This window comes from Artemia franciscana, chromosome 7, assembly GCF_032884065.1.
Source record: "Artemia franciscana chromosome 7, ASM3288406v1, whole genome shotgun sequence".
Taxonomy (NCBI): Eukaryota; Metazoa; Arthropoda; class Branchiopoda; order Anostraca; family Artemiidae; genus Artemia; species Artemia franciscana.
The window spans coordinates 41415807-41436203 of NC_088869.1; the positions used below are offsets into that span (position 1 = coordinate 41415807).

The following is a 20397-nucleotide window of genomic DNA, read 5'->3' on the forward strand; positions in this document are numbered from 1 at the left end:
GTCATTGAATCTTAACAAAAACCACATCATCAGATTCAGCATATCGGGGAGCCCTACTATAGATGTTTCAAGTTCCTATCTACAAAAATGTGGAATTTTGTATTTTTTGCCAGACGGCAGATCACGGATGCGTGTTTATTTGTTTGTTTGTTATTTTTTTTTTTTTCCCAGGGGTGATCGTATCGACCCAGTTGTCCTAAAATCTTGCTAGAGGGCTCGTTCTAACGAAAATGAAAAGTTCTAGTGCCCTTTTTAAGTGACCAAAAAGATTGGAGGGCACCTAGGCCCCCTCCCACGCTAATTATTTTCCCAATACAGATCAAAATTCTGAGATAGCCATTTTATTCAGCGTATTCGAAAAACCTTATAACTATGTCTTTGGGGACGACTTACTCCCTCACAGTCCCCGTGGGAGGGGCAACAAGTTATAAACTTTGACCAGCGCTTACATATAGTAATGATTATTGGGAAGCGTACAGGCGTTTTCAGGAGGATTTTTTGGTTGGGTGGAAGGGTTGAGAAGAGGAGGATATGCTGGGGTAACTTTCCATGGATGAATTGTCATGGGGGAAGAAAATTTCCATGAAGGGAGCGCAGGATTTACTACCATTACTTAAAAAAAGAAAAAACAAGGAAAAAAATATTAAAGTTTTTTCAGCTTGAAGTAAGAAGCAGCATTAAAACTTAAAACGAACAGAAATTATTACCCATATGAGGGGCTCACCTCCTCCTAGTACCTCGCTCTTTATGCTAAGGTATTTTTAGTAATTTCAACTATTTATTCTACGGCTTTTGTGATTCAGGGGTCATTCTTAATGAACTGGGACAAAACTTAAGCTTTAGTATAAAGAGCGAGGTACTGACGAGGGGGCGAACCCCCTCATGTATGTAATAAAAACATGAGAATACAAAAGTTCTTTAAGTAAGCTAATTCATAAGTTACGTATATCGTTTACTAATAAAGATTCGTAAAAAATTAAAAATTATTGTTGCCTTTTTAATTAACCAAAAATCGGAGGGCAACTAGGCTTCCTCCCCCGCTCTTTTTTCTCAAAATCATTCCATCAAAATCGTGAGAAAGCCATTTAGCAAAAAAAAGGAAAAAATATGCAAATTTCGTTTTAATTATTCCTCTGCGGAAAGCTAAAATCAAAACATGCACTGATTCTAAAACGTTCAGAAATTAAATTAAAAAACAAGTTTTTTTAACTGAAAGTAAGGAGCGACATTAAAACTTAAAACGAACAGAAATTACTTCGTATATGAAAGGGGCTGCTTCCTCATCAACGCCCCGCTCTTTACAAAGTTTTTCACTGTTTTAAAAAGAAGAGTAGGGAGAAAGATTCAAACTTTAGCGTAAAAAGCGGGGAGTTGATGAGGAAGCAGTCGCTATTATATACGAAGTAATTTCTGTTCGTTTTAAGTTTTAAGGTCACCCCTTACTTTCAGTTAAAAAACTTGTTTTTTTTTATTTAATCAGTCTAAAAGCAGTTCCGTATGAGCCTCCAGTGGCTGTCACAGTTACGTTGCAGAGGATTGTCCCAAACTTCTTTGAGAGCTACCATGTTGATATTGTCCATTCCGATATTGTGCAGTTCATTCAATGCTCTCGTCAGAGTAAGACGCATTTAAGACCTCTTTGTGGATTTATGTGAAAACATTATTTCAAGCACTTTTGGATACGCATTCAATGCTGAAAACATTACTTCAAGAGCCGTTGGATATTTTGTAATACGTATTAATATTTGAATATTTGTACAATATTAATCTACAATGGGACGTAAAAGGAAAAATCCGAAACGAGAAGGTATGAATATTTCATTAGACACCTCAGATGATAGCTCTAGCTCGAAACCAGAAATATCGATACCAGCTGTAGATTCTCGAAATCGTAAAAGAAAATGGTAATAAAAAAGTACGCAATCAATTACGTACTCTTACTACAAGGGTCGATAATCTGGATATAGAACATTCGCTTCTTAAAAATAAGATGGTTGATAGTGAATTGAAAATTGAAAAAATTGAAAATGATACGTGCTGCCTCAATTTGCAATTAAAAGCTTTTACTGATGAATTAACAAAGTTAAAAGGAAAAATGAAGATGCAATATGTCGGATTGTGATATTTGAAGCCGCCAAGTTGGAAAATAATATCATCATACGGAATGCAGTTTGCGAGGATATTCATAACGAGGACATTCATAAAGCTTTATTCACAAAAGTTGTTCGCCATGGATTAGAATTGCCTGAAGTAAATTTTACAATCTCACAATATGATAATTGTAAATTTTTAAAGGTGATACTAAATAAAAAAGACGACAAGTTTTCTATTATAAAAAATGCCAGCAGCTGAAGGATTAATTAGCTAGTCTTAATACTTCTTATCTAGTTATGGGAAATTTTAATATTGACTTAGAATAGTAACACTTTGAGGTTTTTAGAATGTCCGCTATCTCATGGAGTATGTCTTATACCATCCAGAATAGCTGATAAATCATATTCACGAATTGATAATATTTTTCACCTGAAAGTGCTGTTAGTACATATGTCATTCCTGATGATTCATCTGATCACTGCATACTTATGGCTAATTTTTCGCTATATTTCCCATATAATGAAAAGAAGTCAACAAAGCGAAGAGACTTTGGGAAAAAAATGTAAAAATTAAAAGAAGCACTCGGTGACGTAAAGTGGAGTTCAGTACTTGATGAAATGGACCCAGATCAATCGTTAGATAACTTTTATAATATATTGACTGAAAAGCTTGATAAATTCTGTCCGTATAAAAATCTGAAAAGAAAGAGGCATACACCAAGAAAACCATGAGTAAATGCATCACTTTTGAGGTCTATTAACGAAAAAATCGTATATAAAATTAAAATGAAGTATCCCACTGAAATAAATATAATACGTTTTAAAAACTAAAAGAATCTGTTAGTAAGGATTCTTAGAGAAAATGAAAGAGTGTATTATGAAAATTCATTTAAAAATTCTGATTCTCCTCGAAAAACTTGGAATTTAATTAAGGATAAAATTGGAAAAATACGAAGTTATCAAATCCTGAGGTATTAATAAATATAAATAGTGTAGAGGTTAGAGAACCGCAAGATGTTGCTAATATGTTTAGTGATTATTTTGCTGGTGTTGGTCAAGCAATTGTTTCAGCAGGAATAGATTTGTCCCCTTACAGGTCGCATAAAGAATGTTTACCCCCCAATGAATGTACGAGCATATTTCTGGCCCTTGTTAGTTTTGCAGAATTCCGTAAGATTATCAAAAATAATTCAGTAAAAAAAATGATTCAGGTAATTCAGTGGGATATGATGAATTATCAACAAATTTGTTAAAGAGTATTGCCGGAGTTATTTTGAACAACTTATCCACATTTTCAATTTGAGTATCAATTCAGGTATATTTCCTAGTAGATGGAAAATTGCCCGAGTAATTCCGTTGTTAAGGCGATAAATCTGATGTAAGTAATTATCGTCCAAATGCAATTTTATCACCATTATCTAAAGTGTTAATAAATTTCTTAACCAAATATCAATTTGGATTTAGGGCAAACTGTTCAACAGAGCACGCGGTTGTAGCTCTTTCAATAGAAATAAATGATTGTTTAGATAATGATTTCCGTGTGGCTGTTGTTTTCTATGATATAGAAAATTCTTCTTAACAAAAATAATAAATTCCAGCATAAGAGGGAAAGGATTACAAATTATTAAATCATACCTGTGCGGACGCAAAATCACAACAGATGTCGGTGGAAAAATTACCAATTATATTAGGTCCACTTTTATTTTTGATTTATATTAATGATCTTCCACGAGGTTTGCATGAGAATATTAGCTATGCAATTGTATTTGCAGATGATACAGCTATAACATTTAAAGCTAGGGATTTATTGACATTGATGGAAAATCTGACTATAAGTGTTATCTCAATAAATCGATGGTTTGTTTCCAATAGTCTAGTACCAAATTTGCAAAAAACAATTTTTGGTCGTCCAAAACCTGCCACTCGAAACATTTGTCAGGAGCTTCAGGTTGGTGACCAAAAAGTTTGTAGGGTCCAATCATATCGTTATTTAGGAGTTTTCTTGATCCACTTTTGTTATTTCATAATCATATTGAGTATTTAAGATTAAAACTTGCTCAAAATATTGGGTTGATGTATCGTGTGAAGAATATTTTTCGTTTTACCATTTTAAAAATAATTTACCACCCTCTAATTACCGCTTATTTGAATTACTTCTCACTTGTATATCTTAATACATTTTGGAAGCACATAAAACTCTTATAGGTACTACAAAATAGGGCAATAAGAATACTTTGAAATTTTTTACATCGACCTTCAAAACTTGAAAATGTTTTGAAGACTAAAACATTATTCCTCTTCTCAAATTCTTTAGATTTAAATGGTATACGAGTATTAATTGCTTCGATATGGCATTTTCAAATCCAAAATTCTAAAATTATTTCTATGACAAATCTCTGTTAATTTTACTTCCTCGTTCGGATTGTCGGAGGTCTGGGATGTTCCGAATTCCTTTTGTTAGTTCTGGAAGGTCAAGGTTTTCTATTAGGTACCAAATACCCTTCATTGCAAATAATTATAAGCTGAATGATAAAAGTCTGTTTGATTCATCCCAAAAATCTCAACTAAATTTAAAAAGCAAATATTAAAGATTGTTTGCTAAATTTTTGATTATTCACCATTGATGATGGAAAATTAAATTATTTGATCTTCTTATTTGTTTGTTTTGTTTTTGTGTCCCTGTGTCTGGGATGGCCTCCCACGCCCCTCCTGCCCGATATTTATTTATTTACTTATCCTTGCTACTTCTCTTTTATAAGTTTTTTTCCTTTTGTTTGTCTTTTGCCGTGTTAAATTTGGAATCATTATTACGATGAGATCTTCATGTTTTTTTTCTATATTTTTGCACTGTCCCAGCCTTACGAACTCTGCTCTCTGTTGGGGCATAATATTGTTTTTGTATTTTTAAGTTGAATAAAGAAAAAGTTGAAGTCCAATTATTTTGGCTCTCAACATCGTCCCAAGAGAGCGATTTTGTCGTAACTAGGTTTTCAAAATTCCGAGAAAAACAACTGAAAATTTCACCTTCGCTGTAACTTACAAACCAATTTTCTTCGCAGATACATTAAAAAACAAGAGCTAAGAGCTCATATGGCACTTGTGACGAGGTCGGAAGAGCCGAGAGCTCATATGGTACGAGGTCGGAAGAGCCAAGAGCCAAGAGCTCATTAAGATCTGGTCACCCTTTCGTAAGTTACAAATACCTCAATTTTCAAAATTACCTCCCCCCTCCCAATTCCACCAAAGAGAGCAGATCCGGTCCAGTTATGTCAGTCACGTATCTTAGACAGGTTTCTATTCTTCCCATCCAGTTTCATCCTGATCTCACCGCTTTAAGTATTTTCTAAGATTTCCGGTCCCCCCAACTGCCCCCCCCCCCAATTACGTTTGATCCGGTTGAGATTTAAAATAAGATATCGGAGTTACGAGGTCCTTCTAGATATGAAGTTTCATGGAGATCCAATCACCCGTTCGTAACTTAAAAATACCTCATTTTTTCTAATTTTTCAGAATTAACCCCCCCCCCCGCAATTGAGCGGATCCGTTCCAATTATGTAAATTACGTATGCAAGACTTTTGATTATTTTTCCAACCAAGTTTCATCCCAATCCCTCCAATCTAAGCATTTTCCAAGTTTTAGGTTTCCCCCTCCCAACTCCCCGCCCCCATCACCAGATCCGGTCGGGATTTAAAATAAGAGCTCTAAGACACGATATCCTTCTAAACATCAAATTTCATTGAGATCCGATCACCCGTTCGTAAGTTGAAAATACCTCATTTTTCTAATTTTTAAGACTTACTCCCCCCCCCCCCCCAACTACCCCAAAGAGAGCAAATAAGTTCCGATTATGTCAATCATGTATCTGGGACTTGCGCTTATTTTTCCCATCAAGTTTCATCCCAATCCCTCTACTCTAAGTGTTTTCCAAGATTTTAGGTTTCCCCCCTCCAACTCCCCCCAATGTCATCAGACCCAGTTGGGATTTAAAATAAGAGCTCTGAGACACAATATCATTCCAAACATCAAATTTCATTAAGATCCAATCACCCGCTCATAAGTTAAAAATACTTCATTTTTTCTATTTTTCCGAATTAACCGGCCCCTACTCCCCCCCCCCCAGATGGTCAAATCGGGAAAACGACTATTTCTAATTTAATCTGGTCCGGTCCCTGATACGCTTGCCAAATTTCATCGTCCTAGCTTACCTGGAAGTGCCTAAAGTAGCAAAACCGGGACTATAGGTTTTCCCCCTCCAACTCCCCCCAATGTCATCAGATCCGGTCGGGATTTAAAATAAGAGCTCTAAAACACAATATCATTCCAAACATCAAATTTCATTAAGATCCAAATACCCGCTGATAAGTTAAAAATACTTCATTTTTTCTATTTTTTGCGAATTAACCGGGCCCCCACTCCCCCCCAGATGGTCAAATCGGGAAAACGACTATTTCTAATTTAATCTGGTCCGGTCCCTGATACGCTTGCCAAATTTCATCGTCCTAGCTTACCTGGAAGTGCCTAAAGTAGCAAAACCGGGACCGACAGACCGACAGAATTGGCGACTGCTATATGTCACTTGGTTAATACCAAGTGCCATAAAAAGGAAAAAATAACTAAGAGGGTCTCACAAATATGAGATGGAAAAGGTGAAGTTTTCATCATCAAAACTTGAAATGAAATACAGATACGACAATCCGAACTTACCAAAATTTTAGTGAACTTAGATACGACAAAATGGTGTGGGCTGCCTATTCTTTTCACCATCATACTACGACAAACGAGTTCTGATACAGCAATACTATTTGAGTATAAAAATTACAGCATAAAGTATAAAAATTACAATAACGTCAGAAACATTCTTTTTTTGTTGAGTTTCTTTGCTGGGTGCCGTTTTGAATCAATGGAATCCTCTTCTGGACAGGGATTTCTGTTCTGACATGTCATTTCAGAACAGGAATTAAACGTGAAATTCGTAGGAAAAGCAAATAAGCACGAAGAGCTGTGCAAATACAAAATTCCAGTGTACTCAAGGAAAGATCAACAAACAATTGTGTCCGTGGGCGGAGACATGGTTTATTTCTGTTGTAAACTGGTCATAAATCAGTTACAGATGAGACTGGTTTTCAACCGTTTTCTTTAAATCGTTGCCCCGTGAGTGCTGGTCCTTAGTCCTAAAACTAATATGTCTATTCTGAAAAGACCGTCGTCAAGCTCAATCAAACAAACTCGTTTTAAACTTCCCATTAAAATGAGTTTATAAGAGGTTAAGAACGTTTTTGAACATAAAATTTTGGTTTTGACATGATTTCTTAAAAGAGACTAAGATATTTTCGATGTAACAACTTAAGTTAGGTATTTTTTTTTAGAGCAATCTGCCGTTCTATGGATTTATACCTATTTGAAAATTTATTGGTTCAGAACTAAAATAATCTATAAATTCTGCTACCCTCCCCCCCCCTCCCCACAAATAAATAGCTTTAAAAGATAGATACAGAAAAACTATTCAATTATACAACAAGATATTTACGAAGTAAATGTTATTAACTTTAACCCATTCTCCAAAAATCCTTATTTAGAAAATCAATTGAAATATTTAAAGACAAGAGACGTGTAAAACATTATCCCTAAAGGCCATGGCAAAAAATTCCACCAAATCATAGAGAAAATTCCGTCACTGAACAAAATTGGGCTTTTATACTATTTCATCAGCATGGATTTTTTGAAGCAACCACAAGCATATATTTATAAGGGTATTTTGGCTTATAATCTCCGAAATACCCACCATCTGTAATTCTCTAATAAGTTTTCTTTTTACTTAGATATATTTTAAAATATTGAGGGATATTATACTATTTGAATTGACAAGCGAGATTAAAATCATTAGCGATTCTTTTTTTCAATATGGTATTTATAGTTCCCTGTTAAACTACACACATTTCGATAAACGGTAAAATCCGTTCAATCATAGCTTATTAATTTACGAAGGTACTCAAAATTTTCAGTTTTTAAAGGAGTTATGCAGTGTTTATTCAATTGTATACATCATCAGAATGCGGAGTTTTTTAAATTAAAATCGTTTTATACTACCTTGGATACCTAAAAAGTTTGTGTTTTCAGCAAAACTGAATTCAAACAAATCAAAACTGGAAACCTGAAAACGGAGTAAAACTATGTAGTTTTCTTTTTTTTTTAATGACTGCTATCCGATATGCTCTTTGGCTATTTACTTAACTGAGTAAATTTTTAAGTTGCTTAACTTAAAATAAGCTTAAAATAAAATAAGCTTAATATAACTTAAAATAAGCTTAACTGAAGTAGGTTTAACTAAGTAGGTTTTTAAAATTGCTCACAGTGCGATTTTTGCAATTGCTCGCAGTGCAGTGCAGGTATATAACGTTAAAAATAAATATTGCGGAGCCACTGATGAAAGCTACGAAAAAGAAAACAAACAGGAATTAAATGGTATGCTCTGCAATATGTTCAATTAAAGCATTAAACAAGTTTCTTCGTAATAGACCATAAGACTTAAGACCTGGGCTATTTGTATTCCAACAAAACATATAGCAGCTCACTAAAGAACTTGCCTTCTTTGCTTGATCAGCTTATAATGTAAAAAAGGATACCTTTGCGAAGTGATTATCTCCCAGCTTAACGAGCGGTGTTGATGGGAAACTTCTTAGAGGGTTCATCGTGAGACTGCCATTTTTGAAGTGGTACAAGTTGCTCTTCACAAGCAAAAGATCTTGAGTCTTCTTTACGGGCAAGAAACGGGAACGAGGAACGTTTAAACCTACAAAGCACAATTTTATTGAAAATCTCAAATAAAAGACAAAAACGTCCAAAGATTCCACTTTTTACATCGAAATATGATCGAAAACATACAGAAATGAGGATAGAATAGGGACACTTCCACCAAAAAACATACCTCATTTAAAATTATCCTTTTAAAGGTCTGATATACAGAGGGGGCGAGATTCACGTGAAATAATTAAGTGGAAACAATAATAAAATAATAACAAAAAATACATATAATAATATTTTGTTAAATAATAACGGAAACATGAATAATTAAGTAAAATGATTAAGGGTATAATACAAACTTTTCTGATTGGAATTTCTTACAAAAGAATTTCGATGCGAATTTCTTCCCATCAAGTTTCATCCCAATCTCTCCAATCTAAGCGTTATCCAAGATTTTCGTTTCCCCTTCCAACTCCCTATGTCCCCGTATCCAATTCGAATTGAAAATGGAGCATCTGAGTTACAAGATCTTCTATATATCAAGTTCCATTAGGATCCGATCAGCCATTCGCAAGATAGATACCTCAATTTTCAAGTTTTCCAAGATTTCCATTTTCCCCCCAATGTTACCAGTTCTGATCGAAATTTTAAATAAAAGCCCTGAAGCATAAGATCCTTCTAGATATCAAATTTCACTAAGATCTGATGACCCATTCGTAAGTTAAAAATACTTCATTTTCTCTAGTTTTTCCGAATTAGCCCCCCCCCCCCCCAAAGAGCCAACCTAATCTTGTTATTTCAATCACCTTTCTGTGACCTGTGCTTTATCTTCTACCAAGTATAATTGCAATCTCTCCACTCTAAGCGTGTTCCAACCAACTCCTCCAACTCTCCCCAGTGTCACCGGATCCAGTCAGGATTTAAAATAAGAGCTTAAATAAAAGACATGAGATCCTTCCAAAAATCAAATTTAATTAGAATCCAATCACGTGTTTGTCAGTTAAAAATACCACATTTTTTCTAATTTTTCCAAATTACAGAAGTCCTCCCCCCCCCCTCAAAGAGAGTGGATCTGGTTTTGTCGATTGCGTATCTAGGACTTCTATTTATTCTTCTCATCACGTTTCATTCCAACCTCTCCAATCTAAGCGTTTTCTATGATTTCCAGTCTCCTCCCCCAACTCCCCCAATGACTCTGGATACGGTCGGGATTTCAAATAAGATGTCTGACTTACAGGGTCCTTCTAAATAACATATTTAATTAAAATTCGATCACTCCTTTTTAAGTTAAAAATACCTCCTTTTTATTTCCTTCCGGGTTCCCCCCCTATCAACTCCCCCAAAGAGAGTGGATCCGTTCTGGATATGCCAATCACGTTTCTAGGACTTGTGCTTATTTTTTCCTCCAATTTTCATCCTGATCCCTCCATTCTAAGAGTTTCCAAGACTTCAGGTTCCCCCCTCTAACTCCTCCCAATGTCACCGGATCCGGTCAGGATTTAAAATAAGAGCTCTGATCCTTCTAAATGTCAAGTTTCCTTGAGATCCGATCACCCATTCGTAAGTTAAAAATATCCCATTTTTCTAAATTTTCTGACTTCAGGCGAGAAATTTTAAAAGAGATTAAACGCAAGTAGACTCGCAACTACGCCGAGGTTCGTTATTTTTTGGTAAGTTTTATTCTATATTAACAGGGAAAATATTTCTGAAGAAGAATATATAAGAGTGCAATCTATTTAGAAATCATTTAATTTTAAAACGCTAGCACAACCTTTCAAGCATTTTTGGCATTCATCCTCGTTTTAAAACAATATCTCTGTGAATCTATTAAATATTTGATGATACCACGCAGTTTACAGACAGTTCCCACGTACAAGCCATTTGGGGGCTAAACGCACAAAATGTAAAGACGGACTTGGTCAGACTGGCTTCAGAAAAACTTAATTGAACGTATTAAGAGCATCAAATCAAATTGGATCAACATAAACAGTACACCATTGGAATCACAATGGCCATAAACCTTTTGCGTGAAAATTGCAGTCCCCTAGCTTGAACAAAGAGAACAATCCCTTTTTTCTAATAGAAGCACAGATGTGTCCTCTTTTTCCGCTGCTTTCTCTGCTGCTAGCGGACCACTGGCACATCAGAGTTTTTTAAGAGCTCTTTTTATTTAAAATCGCTACATCTATCATCTTTTGTAACTAACAAAACACAATATTTAAATAAGCATTTGGTAGAATACAATAAGTAGCATTTCTATTAAAAGTATAAAAGAGTAAAAGCAGGACATTAGCCCAACGCAATATACTTTCAACCACAAATACTTTGTTTATTACGCGCGCAGCATATATTTGCGCAATGACAAAACAGAAAATGAAAACTTACCAATCCCATTGTCAAAAGATTTCATAGCAGCCCCAACAGCAGTCTCCAGCTGTAAAACATTAACACCATTTTTAAGCGTTTTTGGATTGACAATCACCTCCATATCTAGGGTGTTTTCGTCGATAGCTCTCTTTACGGCATCCAAACGTATCCACAAATTATTGGTGTTAAATATTTTAAAGGTTTTAATCGATTTGAACTCATCAACACGCTCTTTTGGCACCTGAGCGATCTCCAGCAATCGGAGCTTTCCTTCGTACTGAATGAGTGTGCCACCCTGTTCAAATAAATACCAACATGTCAAATTAATGGAACCACTGAAAAAGATTACACTTCCTATAATCAAGCCTTCTTTAGGTTTAACCATAAAATTCGGAAATGGTGTTTTACCTTGCTTTTTCTGATGTTTCTGCTTTTTCTGATTTAGACTGCATTAAATATTTAAACAAAATAAAGCATAATTTCATATCTCAAAAAATTTTAAACCAGCAATCTAAACAAGATATACAACTCCAAAATAAAAAATTAAGTCATACACAGAGTTATTAAATATTTGGAACTCTGTAAAAAAAAGGAATATATTTATCATAAAATAGTTTTAAGCTATCCAAGCATGTTAATGTTGAAAATAAAATATTAAAATAACGAAGAAACTATAAAAGCCTTGAACAAAAGCCGAAAGTGCCACGCACTGCCTTAAGGCCAATGCGATAGACACGAGGTAGTCGTCAAGAAACAGTCAAACTGACGAATAAAATATTTCACAAGGAAAATACAATACATTTGTGTTGCCAAAGTGAAATTCTCTTCAAGTGAAAATTTACTGGCATTGTTCCTAGTTAGTCTAAATGAGGTATTTAGTTTTTTGAAGTTGGGCAGGAAGGAAGAACGAAACAGTGGAAGGATAAAAAAATATTTTATTGCTCCTTTCAGATGTTCTCAATTTTAAATGTCTGATCATTGGTGAGACATGGGTTCAGTGTTTCCGGTTGACGATAGTCAAATTCAGATACTTTATCTGACGAAGTCTTCATATATAATTACATTTAATCTTAAATAAATGAAATGATTGCTGTGATGTAAGTTCTCAGCTTAAATTTTCACAAAAAAACATAAAAATTAGCAAATCATGGAGACTACAAGAAATTATAGAAACTCCAGTTGCAATTGACATGAATTTAGATTTCAATTTAATAAATACAGTGTGTTTTTTTCTATTTGTTCATGTACTTGACTAAAATATTTAGTGTAGATACACAAAGCAAAGCACCTTGCCTTTAGAACCTAAAAAAGTAGATTTTGTAGTCCAAGCAGCTTCTGAAAGCCTCATATATTACTTATATTCGTCCTGTCTTATTGCCAAACAAAAGGATTTGACAAATTTTTTACCAGAAAAAAAAATTGAAAATGGGCCTCTCTGAGAAGCTTCTCCTAACATCAGGCCAATCTAGATGTACATCAGACATACCCCCGCAAATAAATTACCAAGGTATGCAAGTGAATTACAGTAACACTCAAAAGAGCTAAATATCCGTTTTACAGGAAAATTTGTTCTGTCACAAGTAAATGGACGGTTCTCTAATAGAAATACCGCACACTATTACCAACGAATAAAAAAACATACCTTAACGTCTGCCCTTGTTTTGTCTGTGACTTCCATTAAAAACTCGACAGGGGATCCGTTTTGAGGGTTCATTAGCATATTAAGAATATTTAGGTCCACTGTAGCGCCGAGGTTGTCAATATTTGATATAAAACAATATTCATATCCTTCATTAAGAAGGTTGTCAAGTAGTCCGGAGTTGGCAAATGAGGCGTAAAAATCACCATGGCCAGGTGGGTACCAACTGAAAATAAATGATTTTATGTAAAGCAACTAATTATATAAACGTTATTTAATTTAAGGGGAATCTTCAAACTTCGGCCAACCCAAATTTTGAATGAGATCTGACAAACTCTATTAGGGTCACTGCTTGGAAGCACAAGGTCAAAGCAAAACCCGCATCAAGTTTAAAGGTCCTTTAGATGACAACTCCATTCTGGCATGCACAGGTAATTAGCTGAAACAAGCGTAACTTCGGAGAGACAGATATTAATTAAACCATTGGATGGACGTGTACAGATTTTTAATCAGAAAAATGAAATTCAACAGATCTACCCAAAATAAATACTGACACATTTATTTTATTATTTAAGAATTAACGACGCTTCTTGACTATTAAGGTCCCTGTGTCGGCCCTGCAGTGCATTCCTGCAGCGTGATTCGATCTCTGGGTCCCGTATTACCAAGCTAAGGTCGAATACACTGCGCCACCATAGGACACTGACACATTTCACTAATTAAAGGAGCTACTATTTGAAAACAGAAAATAGGTGCAAGATAGAACGTAACGGTGTATCTTATCCACCAAAATAAATTATTATTATTTTCTATTGGACAGGGGCCTATTGCCCCATCCAGATCCAAGTTTACCCCCTGCCCTACCCTCAGGCTGAGATTTAGTTACTTCAAAAATCTTGCCAAAACTACGATAAGCCTGCATAATTCAAGGATCCAGAGAAAGGGGTCAGTTTTCTTTAGTATGTTTGCCTTGATGGTATATGACTTATTTTTTATTTTTTGCTGTCATTCTCGCTTGATTTGGGAAAACTGCCGACTTCATCCTCCTCAACGCCCCGCTCTTTACGCTAAAGTTTATTGTTTTAAAAGGTAGAATTGTGAGAAAGATTCAAACTTAAGGGTAGAGCAGGGCGATGTTTTTTTTATATTTAATTTCTGAACCTTATTGAATTAACACTTGTTTTGATTTTGGCTCACTGTACTAATTTTATTTTTTTTTTGGGCTAAATGGCTTTCTCAAAGTTTTGATCAGTCGATTTTTAGAAAAAAGGGGGGTGGGGGAGGGAGCCTATTTGTCCTCTAATTTTTTTGTTACTTGGGAAGGCCACTTGAACTGTTAATTTTATTTACGAACGTTTTCATTAGTAATAAATGACGAATGATTAACTTACGAATTAGTTTACGTAACGAACTTCTATTTTCGTATATTTTAATTACGTATATGAGGGGGTTAGCCCCCTCGTAAATACCTCGCTCTTTATACTAAAGTTCTAATTTTGTTCGAATTCTTTAAGAATGACTCCTGAATCACAAAAGTCATTTGATTAGAATAAATGGCTCTTTTGAAATTACTGAAAATACTTAAACGTAAAGAGCGTCGTATTGAGGAGGGGTCAAATCCCCTCATACTCGTAATAGTTTCTGGTCGTTTTAAATTTTAATTTCGGTCCTTACTTTCAGTTGAAAACTTGTTTTTTTTTTTTTTTTTTTTTTTTTTTTAAATAATGGTGGAAAATCCAGCACTCCCTTCATGGAAATTCCCCCAATGGGGAATTTCCCATGGGGGAAATTCTTCCCCCATGATGAATTCATCTATTGATAGATCCTCCCACTTAACCCCCTCCCCTTCACCACCAGAAAAAATCCATCTTTTGCAGCCCTTCCCCGGGGACTTTGCAGAACAAAATGGCTGAAACAACAAAATTCCATCCTAATGAGCAGATACGCTCCCATAGAAATCATAATGCACATTATATAATAAGGAAGTATAATACACATAAAAGTAAAGAAAAATTAAGAAAAGATTCTAATTTGTAAAATCCTTAAGTTTCTTCAGAACTTTCTGAAGTTCTGAAACCTTTCTGAAGGCTTTTTTATCTTTAAAGATGGCAAATTTCAAAAGCTTTTAAGGCATGTCTACTATCTTGCGTTTTAGCAATATATGTTCATCATAAATTAAATTAATACCTAAATAAAGTAAATAAGCAATAAAGTAATAATGTAGAGTAGTAAAAGGCCTATTAACTAATAAAAATAAATCAGCATTATTATAAAGTAATATAACTCAAAAGTAAAAAAAAAAATTCTTTACGCTTCTTGGTCGTCTTCAATTATGCAATTCCTGGCAATGGGTGCTTGGGATTCTCTGTGAATCCTCGGGTAGCAGGATTGGTTGAAAGTTTCAATTCGTATATCCAAATTGGTATATTTTCGAATAACCTTAATCGTGTCTTCATCCGTGTTAAATGAATTCATAAGCACTAGTGGAACATTGGCATTGTATTTCTTGTTTAAATACTGGAAAACAAATGATATAATGTTAAACCTTGAAATTAGTGATTAAGTAAACAGTATATCTTTATAAAATACCGTAAATTAAAAATATGATTCGTTTTCGAACAATGAGACAGGGAAAGAGGGAGAGCAATATTTTTAAAAGCGCTGTGAATTACAGTATATTAGTACACCCCGTAACAAACATTTCGAAGCTTTTGAGATATGTCATAAGATGGCAAATTCAGAGAGTGATCGGAATCAGTCGTGGATGTTCCACTGGGTTGTATAATCGTTTCTGAGGCATCGTTAGTGTATTTTTTTGTCTTTGAGTAGATAAGTGTTTTTTATTATATATGTTTTTTTTCTCCATACTCCTAAGTGCATTTTTGTAAGTGTAGAGGGGTTAAATAATTCTCATTATTAGACATCTTTTTATGGCACTTGGTATCTACCAAGTGCCATATAGCAATCGCAAATTCTGTCGGTCTCGGTTTTGCTAGTCTAGGCTCTCCCAGATAAGCCTATTTACAAAATATAGAATAAGCAAAATATAGATACGTGACTGACACAATTGGAACGGATCCGTTCTCTTTGGGGGAGCTGGGGGGTGTTAGTTTAGAAAAATTAGAAGATTGAGGTATTTTTAACCTAAGAACGGGTGACTGTATCTTAATGAAATTTAATATTTAGAAGGAACTCATGCCTCATAGCTCTTATTTCCAATCCCGACCAGATTAGTTGATATTGAGGGTAATAGGAGGGGAAACCAGAAATCTGGAAAATCCTTAGAGTGGAGAGATCGGGATGAAACTTGGTGGGTAGGATAAGCAAATGTCGTAGATACGCGATTGACGTAACCGGACTGGATCCGCTATCTTTGAGGAAGTTAGGGGGTAGGGTTCAGTGCTTTGGCGAGTTTTGTGCTTCTGGTCGTGCTAGAACAATGAAAATTGGCAGGGATGTCAGGGAGCGGCACAAATTGACTTGATAAAGTCGTTTTCCCCGATTAGACCATCTGCGGGGAGGGTGAAGGGAGAGGAAAATTAGAAAAAATGAAGTATTTTTAGCTTACGGGTGGGTAATCAGATCTTAATGAATTTTGATATTTAGAAGGGTCTCCTGTTAACTACTTAATGTTCTCTATGCTATTATTCACAATGTTCTGTATTTAAATACTATTTTTAAGTTAAACCACAGTACACTGATAATTGACTTTTCTGTAAGTATCTGTACTTCCGTAATCTCACTGGGCCTCTTTTTGTTTTGAACATTCTCTAGTTTCTTCTCTTGGATCTCTATATACTTATATCCTCTCTGAATATATCTTCTCTGTATATCCCTAGTTTATGAAAAAGTCAAGGAGCTCAACTTCTTACATAGTAATTTTTAATGCACGGGCTCTAGCCTAAATCTTAGATTGGTATCTTATAATGAATAGTACATGCCCCCCCCGTACGAGTCTGCACAATTATATAAAAAAGTCGTCAAAATAAGTCGTAAAAGATGATTAGCATTATTTAATTAAATTCACAAATATAAAATCATAGTATTCTATTGTATGTTGTGTTTAAGGAGTTTTTTGCAATTCGAAGACTGAATTCACTTACAGATTAGGATTCACCTTACCTCAATTTGTTGAACCGTCAAATCCAGAAATGTTAAATCGTTCCGGACTGCAATGACCGATTTTGGACCTTGACAGCCCATGGACGTTCCCAGACCGCCATTCAACTTCACGACGACTAACTTCCTCAACATGTCTGTAATTTGGTCGTCTTTGGGAGCTTCCAAATTTTTGTAGTCTCTTACCTTCATAAAATTAATATTTACTAGTTATAAAGGAACAAACACGCGCATCTATACAACATCCGAAATACCACAGACCAGGAAAATTTCATTGAGTTGAAAATTAACCAATCAGAACTAATACAGGTTCACTATAAAATTGACCAATAAGGAATAGGCTTGACCTAGGAATATGATCAGGCACAAACAAAAAAAGACAGAAGTTTTCTTTGGACACAGAGCAGAACTGAAAAGACGCAACAATATGTTAATTCTGTAGAAAATCTAAGTAACTACCAAGAATATCGTAAGAATCTAGATATTTTGGAAGCAGAGACATGTTTCTTAAGATAATTCTGCCAAACAACTCCGTATAGCCGTGACAATAGCTTAGCCATAGCCTCACTTATTTCTGACAATGAATATTAGAAAAAAAAACATGGAAAACTTTTCCTTTGGAAAAATTTACTGTTTTTTATATTTATTTATGGCATTGGTAGTTTGTGGCTAAATATCGCTCAGTCCAAAACACTAACAATGACTTTCCGCGTTGCTATAATCAACATTGTCATTCAAGGCTACAATTGATATCGCAGTTTTTAGAAGCACATACGTTATTTAGAAAAGTTTCTACTCTCTAGACGAAAAAAAACTAATTTTTAGACTTTCAAATTGGCTACGAATTTAAATACATGCATGACTAAACATGGTTGCCTCATTTGACAAATCGGAAGCAGCATATAGAGGAAACCGCAACACAATTCCTTCCAAAATATTATACACTAAGTGCACAAAAAGGATCCCAGATGCCATCTTGTTAATCTCAAGTAGTCAAACGTTTGTAATTTAGAAATATGTTGCCAAAGTAGTGCAGCTTCAAAAAAACATATAAAACATGGTTTAAGGGCCATAGCATATTTGAGAGATATCATATTGAAGAAAAGTGAAAGCCGCTTAAAAAAACCTAAACATATATAGCGAAAAAAGATATTATCTTTAGTTTTAGATATTAAGATCAATATGGCATTAGGATTAAAAAAAACTAAAAAGCAAACCATGCATTTTTTGCAAAGTTCTACCATGAATAACAGCTGAAGAAAAAAAAAGTTTTTAATTTTTCATGAAAATAACCAAAGAAAAAAAATTAATTAAAAAATAAAATAAATTTGAGCATAAAGATGGCTAGGGGAATGAATTTACATTCACATTGGGCAAGATGTACCCCCATTTAAGATAACATTAAATGAAAACCTTCATTCTTTATACAATCCAAAGGCATTGTAGGAAAAACCCAAGAATATACCAAGATGAAAAGGTAAATTGATATGAACTCGCAGGAGAAATTTCACCCACGGGCGAGGTATACTCCGTTCCTAGCATAAGTAGAAACGAAAAAATTTGTTGCCCTCAGGCTAACCTGATCAATGTATTCATAAATTCTTTCTACGTTTTAACATAAAGATCATAGGTGAGTCTAAAAGTTTTTTGTAGTTTATCGTGTAATTTTTAATGCGATATTCTAAAAATAAGCCAGCAGTCTTAACTTCTCTGGCAAAGAAGTCCATGACCTTTCATTTTTAAGAGTACGATAATAATTATTCTTGTTAGTTATGACAGCTCAAACAATATTAAATGACGGAATGTAAATAATACATAATTTGCTCCATCACATATAATTTTAGGAAAGAAAGAGCGACACGAACTAGGATCACACAGAGTTTTGTATTACTTTTAACATATTTAGTGCTATTTACTTGCAGATGGTTTTCTTTCATCTACATTCTGGAAAACATCTTCGGGCAACAACGATTTTTATAAAATAAAAAACATAGAAAATATGTTTTTAAGAAAGGAGGAAAAAGATGGGAGTTTTCAAATAAAAGATGCAAAGAAGTCAAAGGCGTTGACAGGAATAAAAACAGAATATCTTACCGAATCTTCAGGTAACTTTTCAATCTTTTCCCATTGAAGTTTCGCTCCATCGTCTTCCAAAAATTTTGAATACAATCTTTGAAACCCCTCAAATTCTTTTTCTTTTTGCTAAAATAATAAAAAAATTATTTATTTTACACAGTTCAAGAATTTGTCACATACAAGGTTATATCTATATTATGTCTTTCTTTTTAGAGGTAAAAAATATAATAATTCTGAAAGTAGCATAGGTAAAAGTCGGTTAATCATAAGTGAAATACGAGCTATATTTTTTTTACAGCTTTGGGGCTAATACATGGCTGTTGAATTACTGTTAGTATTTTTCATAAGTTAGCTTCAGTCCCTGCCTGGGTAACAAATTAATTCATTAGTCATTAAAAGACTTAATTTGGACTTGATTTTTAATAACTTAAAAAGGTCTTCTTTTAAGCAAGAATTTCCCATCCGATAATGTGTTCGTCAAACATGTAGGTGAGCTAGAAGACCTTGGTTCTGCATCTTCATCTAAAAAGTACCATCTAACATTCCCAAAGATATTTTGCACCGTAAATAACTTCGCTCATGTGAAAGGTTAAGAAAGATTTAATAAATGCTTTGTAGGTACATCTTCTCAGATTTTCGAAATACCTGCGGTTATCTGTGAATGCATCGTTGCAGATAATTCCAGAACATTAGGACTGTGCAATGGCGATGGACATTATGACGATGTATAGCCAGTAGTATCTGCATTATCTACTGTGAACACCAAGCCACAGTTTAATTTTTGTTTCACATAACCTTAATCTATATTTTTGGACGCGTTCCAAGTAGTAGTACTTAGGTGATGTCCACAGTGCCAAGATCTTGGAATCTAGGACTAGGTCTATATTTCAAAAGGACCAAATTTTAATGCATTTCAATGCTTTTAATACTCCTTTATTTCAGAAGAATCAATTTCGTAATTGATCCTTACAACAGAAATATAAATACTGCATATATAAACTGCACAGATTGATTAAACAAATACAATATCAAAGAACCAATCTCCACTGTCATCAGCAAAAATTTGGGATTAGTTTTCACAGCTTTTGCTTGCTTTGTATTTATAGTATTTTACATTTATTTCAACCTTATATCGTACTATATCTTATATAAGATGAGTCAGAGATTCCTTGTAGTACAATCAGTTATAGATTCCTTGCTAATCATTTAACAAAAAACTGAGTTTAAAACTTACTGATTGAGGAGCTACCTAAGATACAATATGGGCATCCTGTTTACCTACAAATATGCCAAGAGAATGGCATTTTTTTTTACCCGGCTGGATGGGATGCTAGACAAAACGCTAGGATAGCTCAACGTTG

The 20397-nt window shown here is 34.4% G+C and overlaps 1 protein-coding gene across 2 annotated transcripts in view; it reads right to left on the reverse strand.

Moving 5' to 3' along the window:
- The window catches only part of LOC136029314 (UTP--glucose-1-phosphate uridylyltransferase-like), a 36984-nt gene that overhangs the window by 2482 nt on the left and 14105 nt on the right, over positions 1-20397 (reverse strand). For both annotated transcript variants that reach the window (XM_065707583.1, XM_065707582.1), the window contains exons 3-8: positions 19055-19162; positions 16964-17146; positions 15153-15358; positions 12845-13067; positions 11221-11497; positions 8718-8884 (exon numbers count right to left, since the gene is read on the reverse strand). In XM_065707583.1, coding sequence (XP_065563655.1) covers positions 8718-8884; positions 11221-11497; positions 12845-13067; positions 15153-15358; positions 16964-17146; positions 19055-19162 — 1164 coding nt within the window. The remainder of the gene's footprint in view (positions 1-8717; positions 8885-11220; positions 11498-12844; positions 13068-15152; positions 15359-16963; positions 17147-19054; positions 19163-20397) is intronic.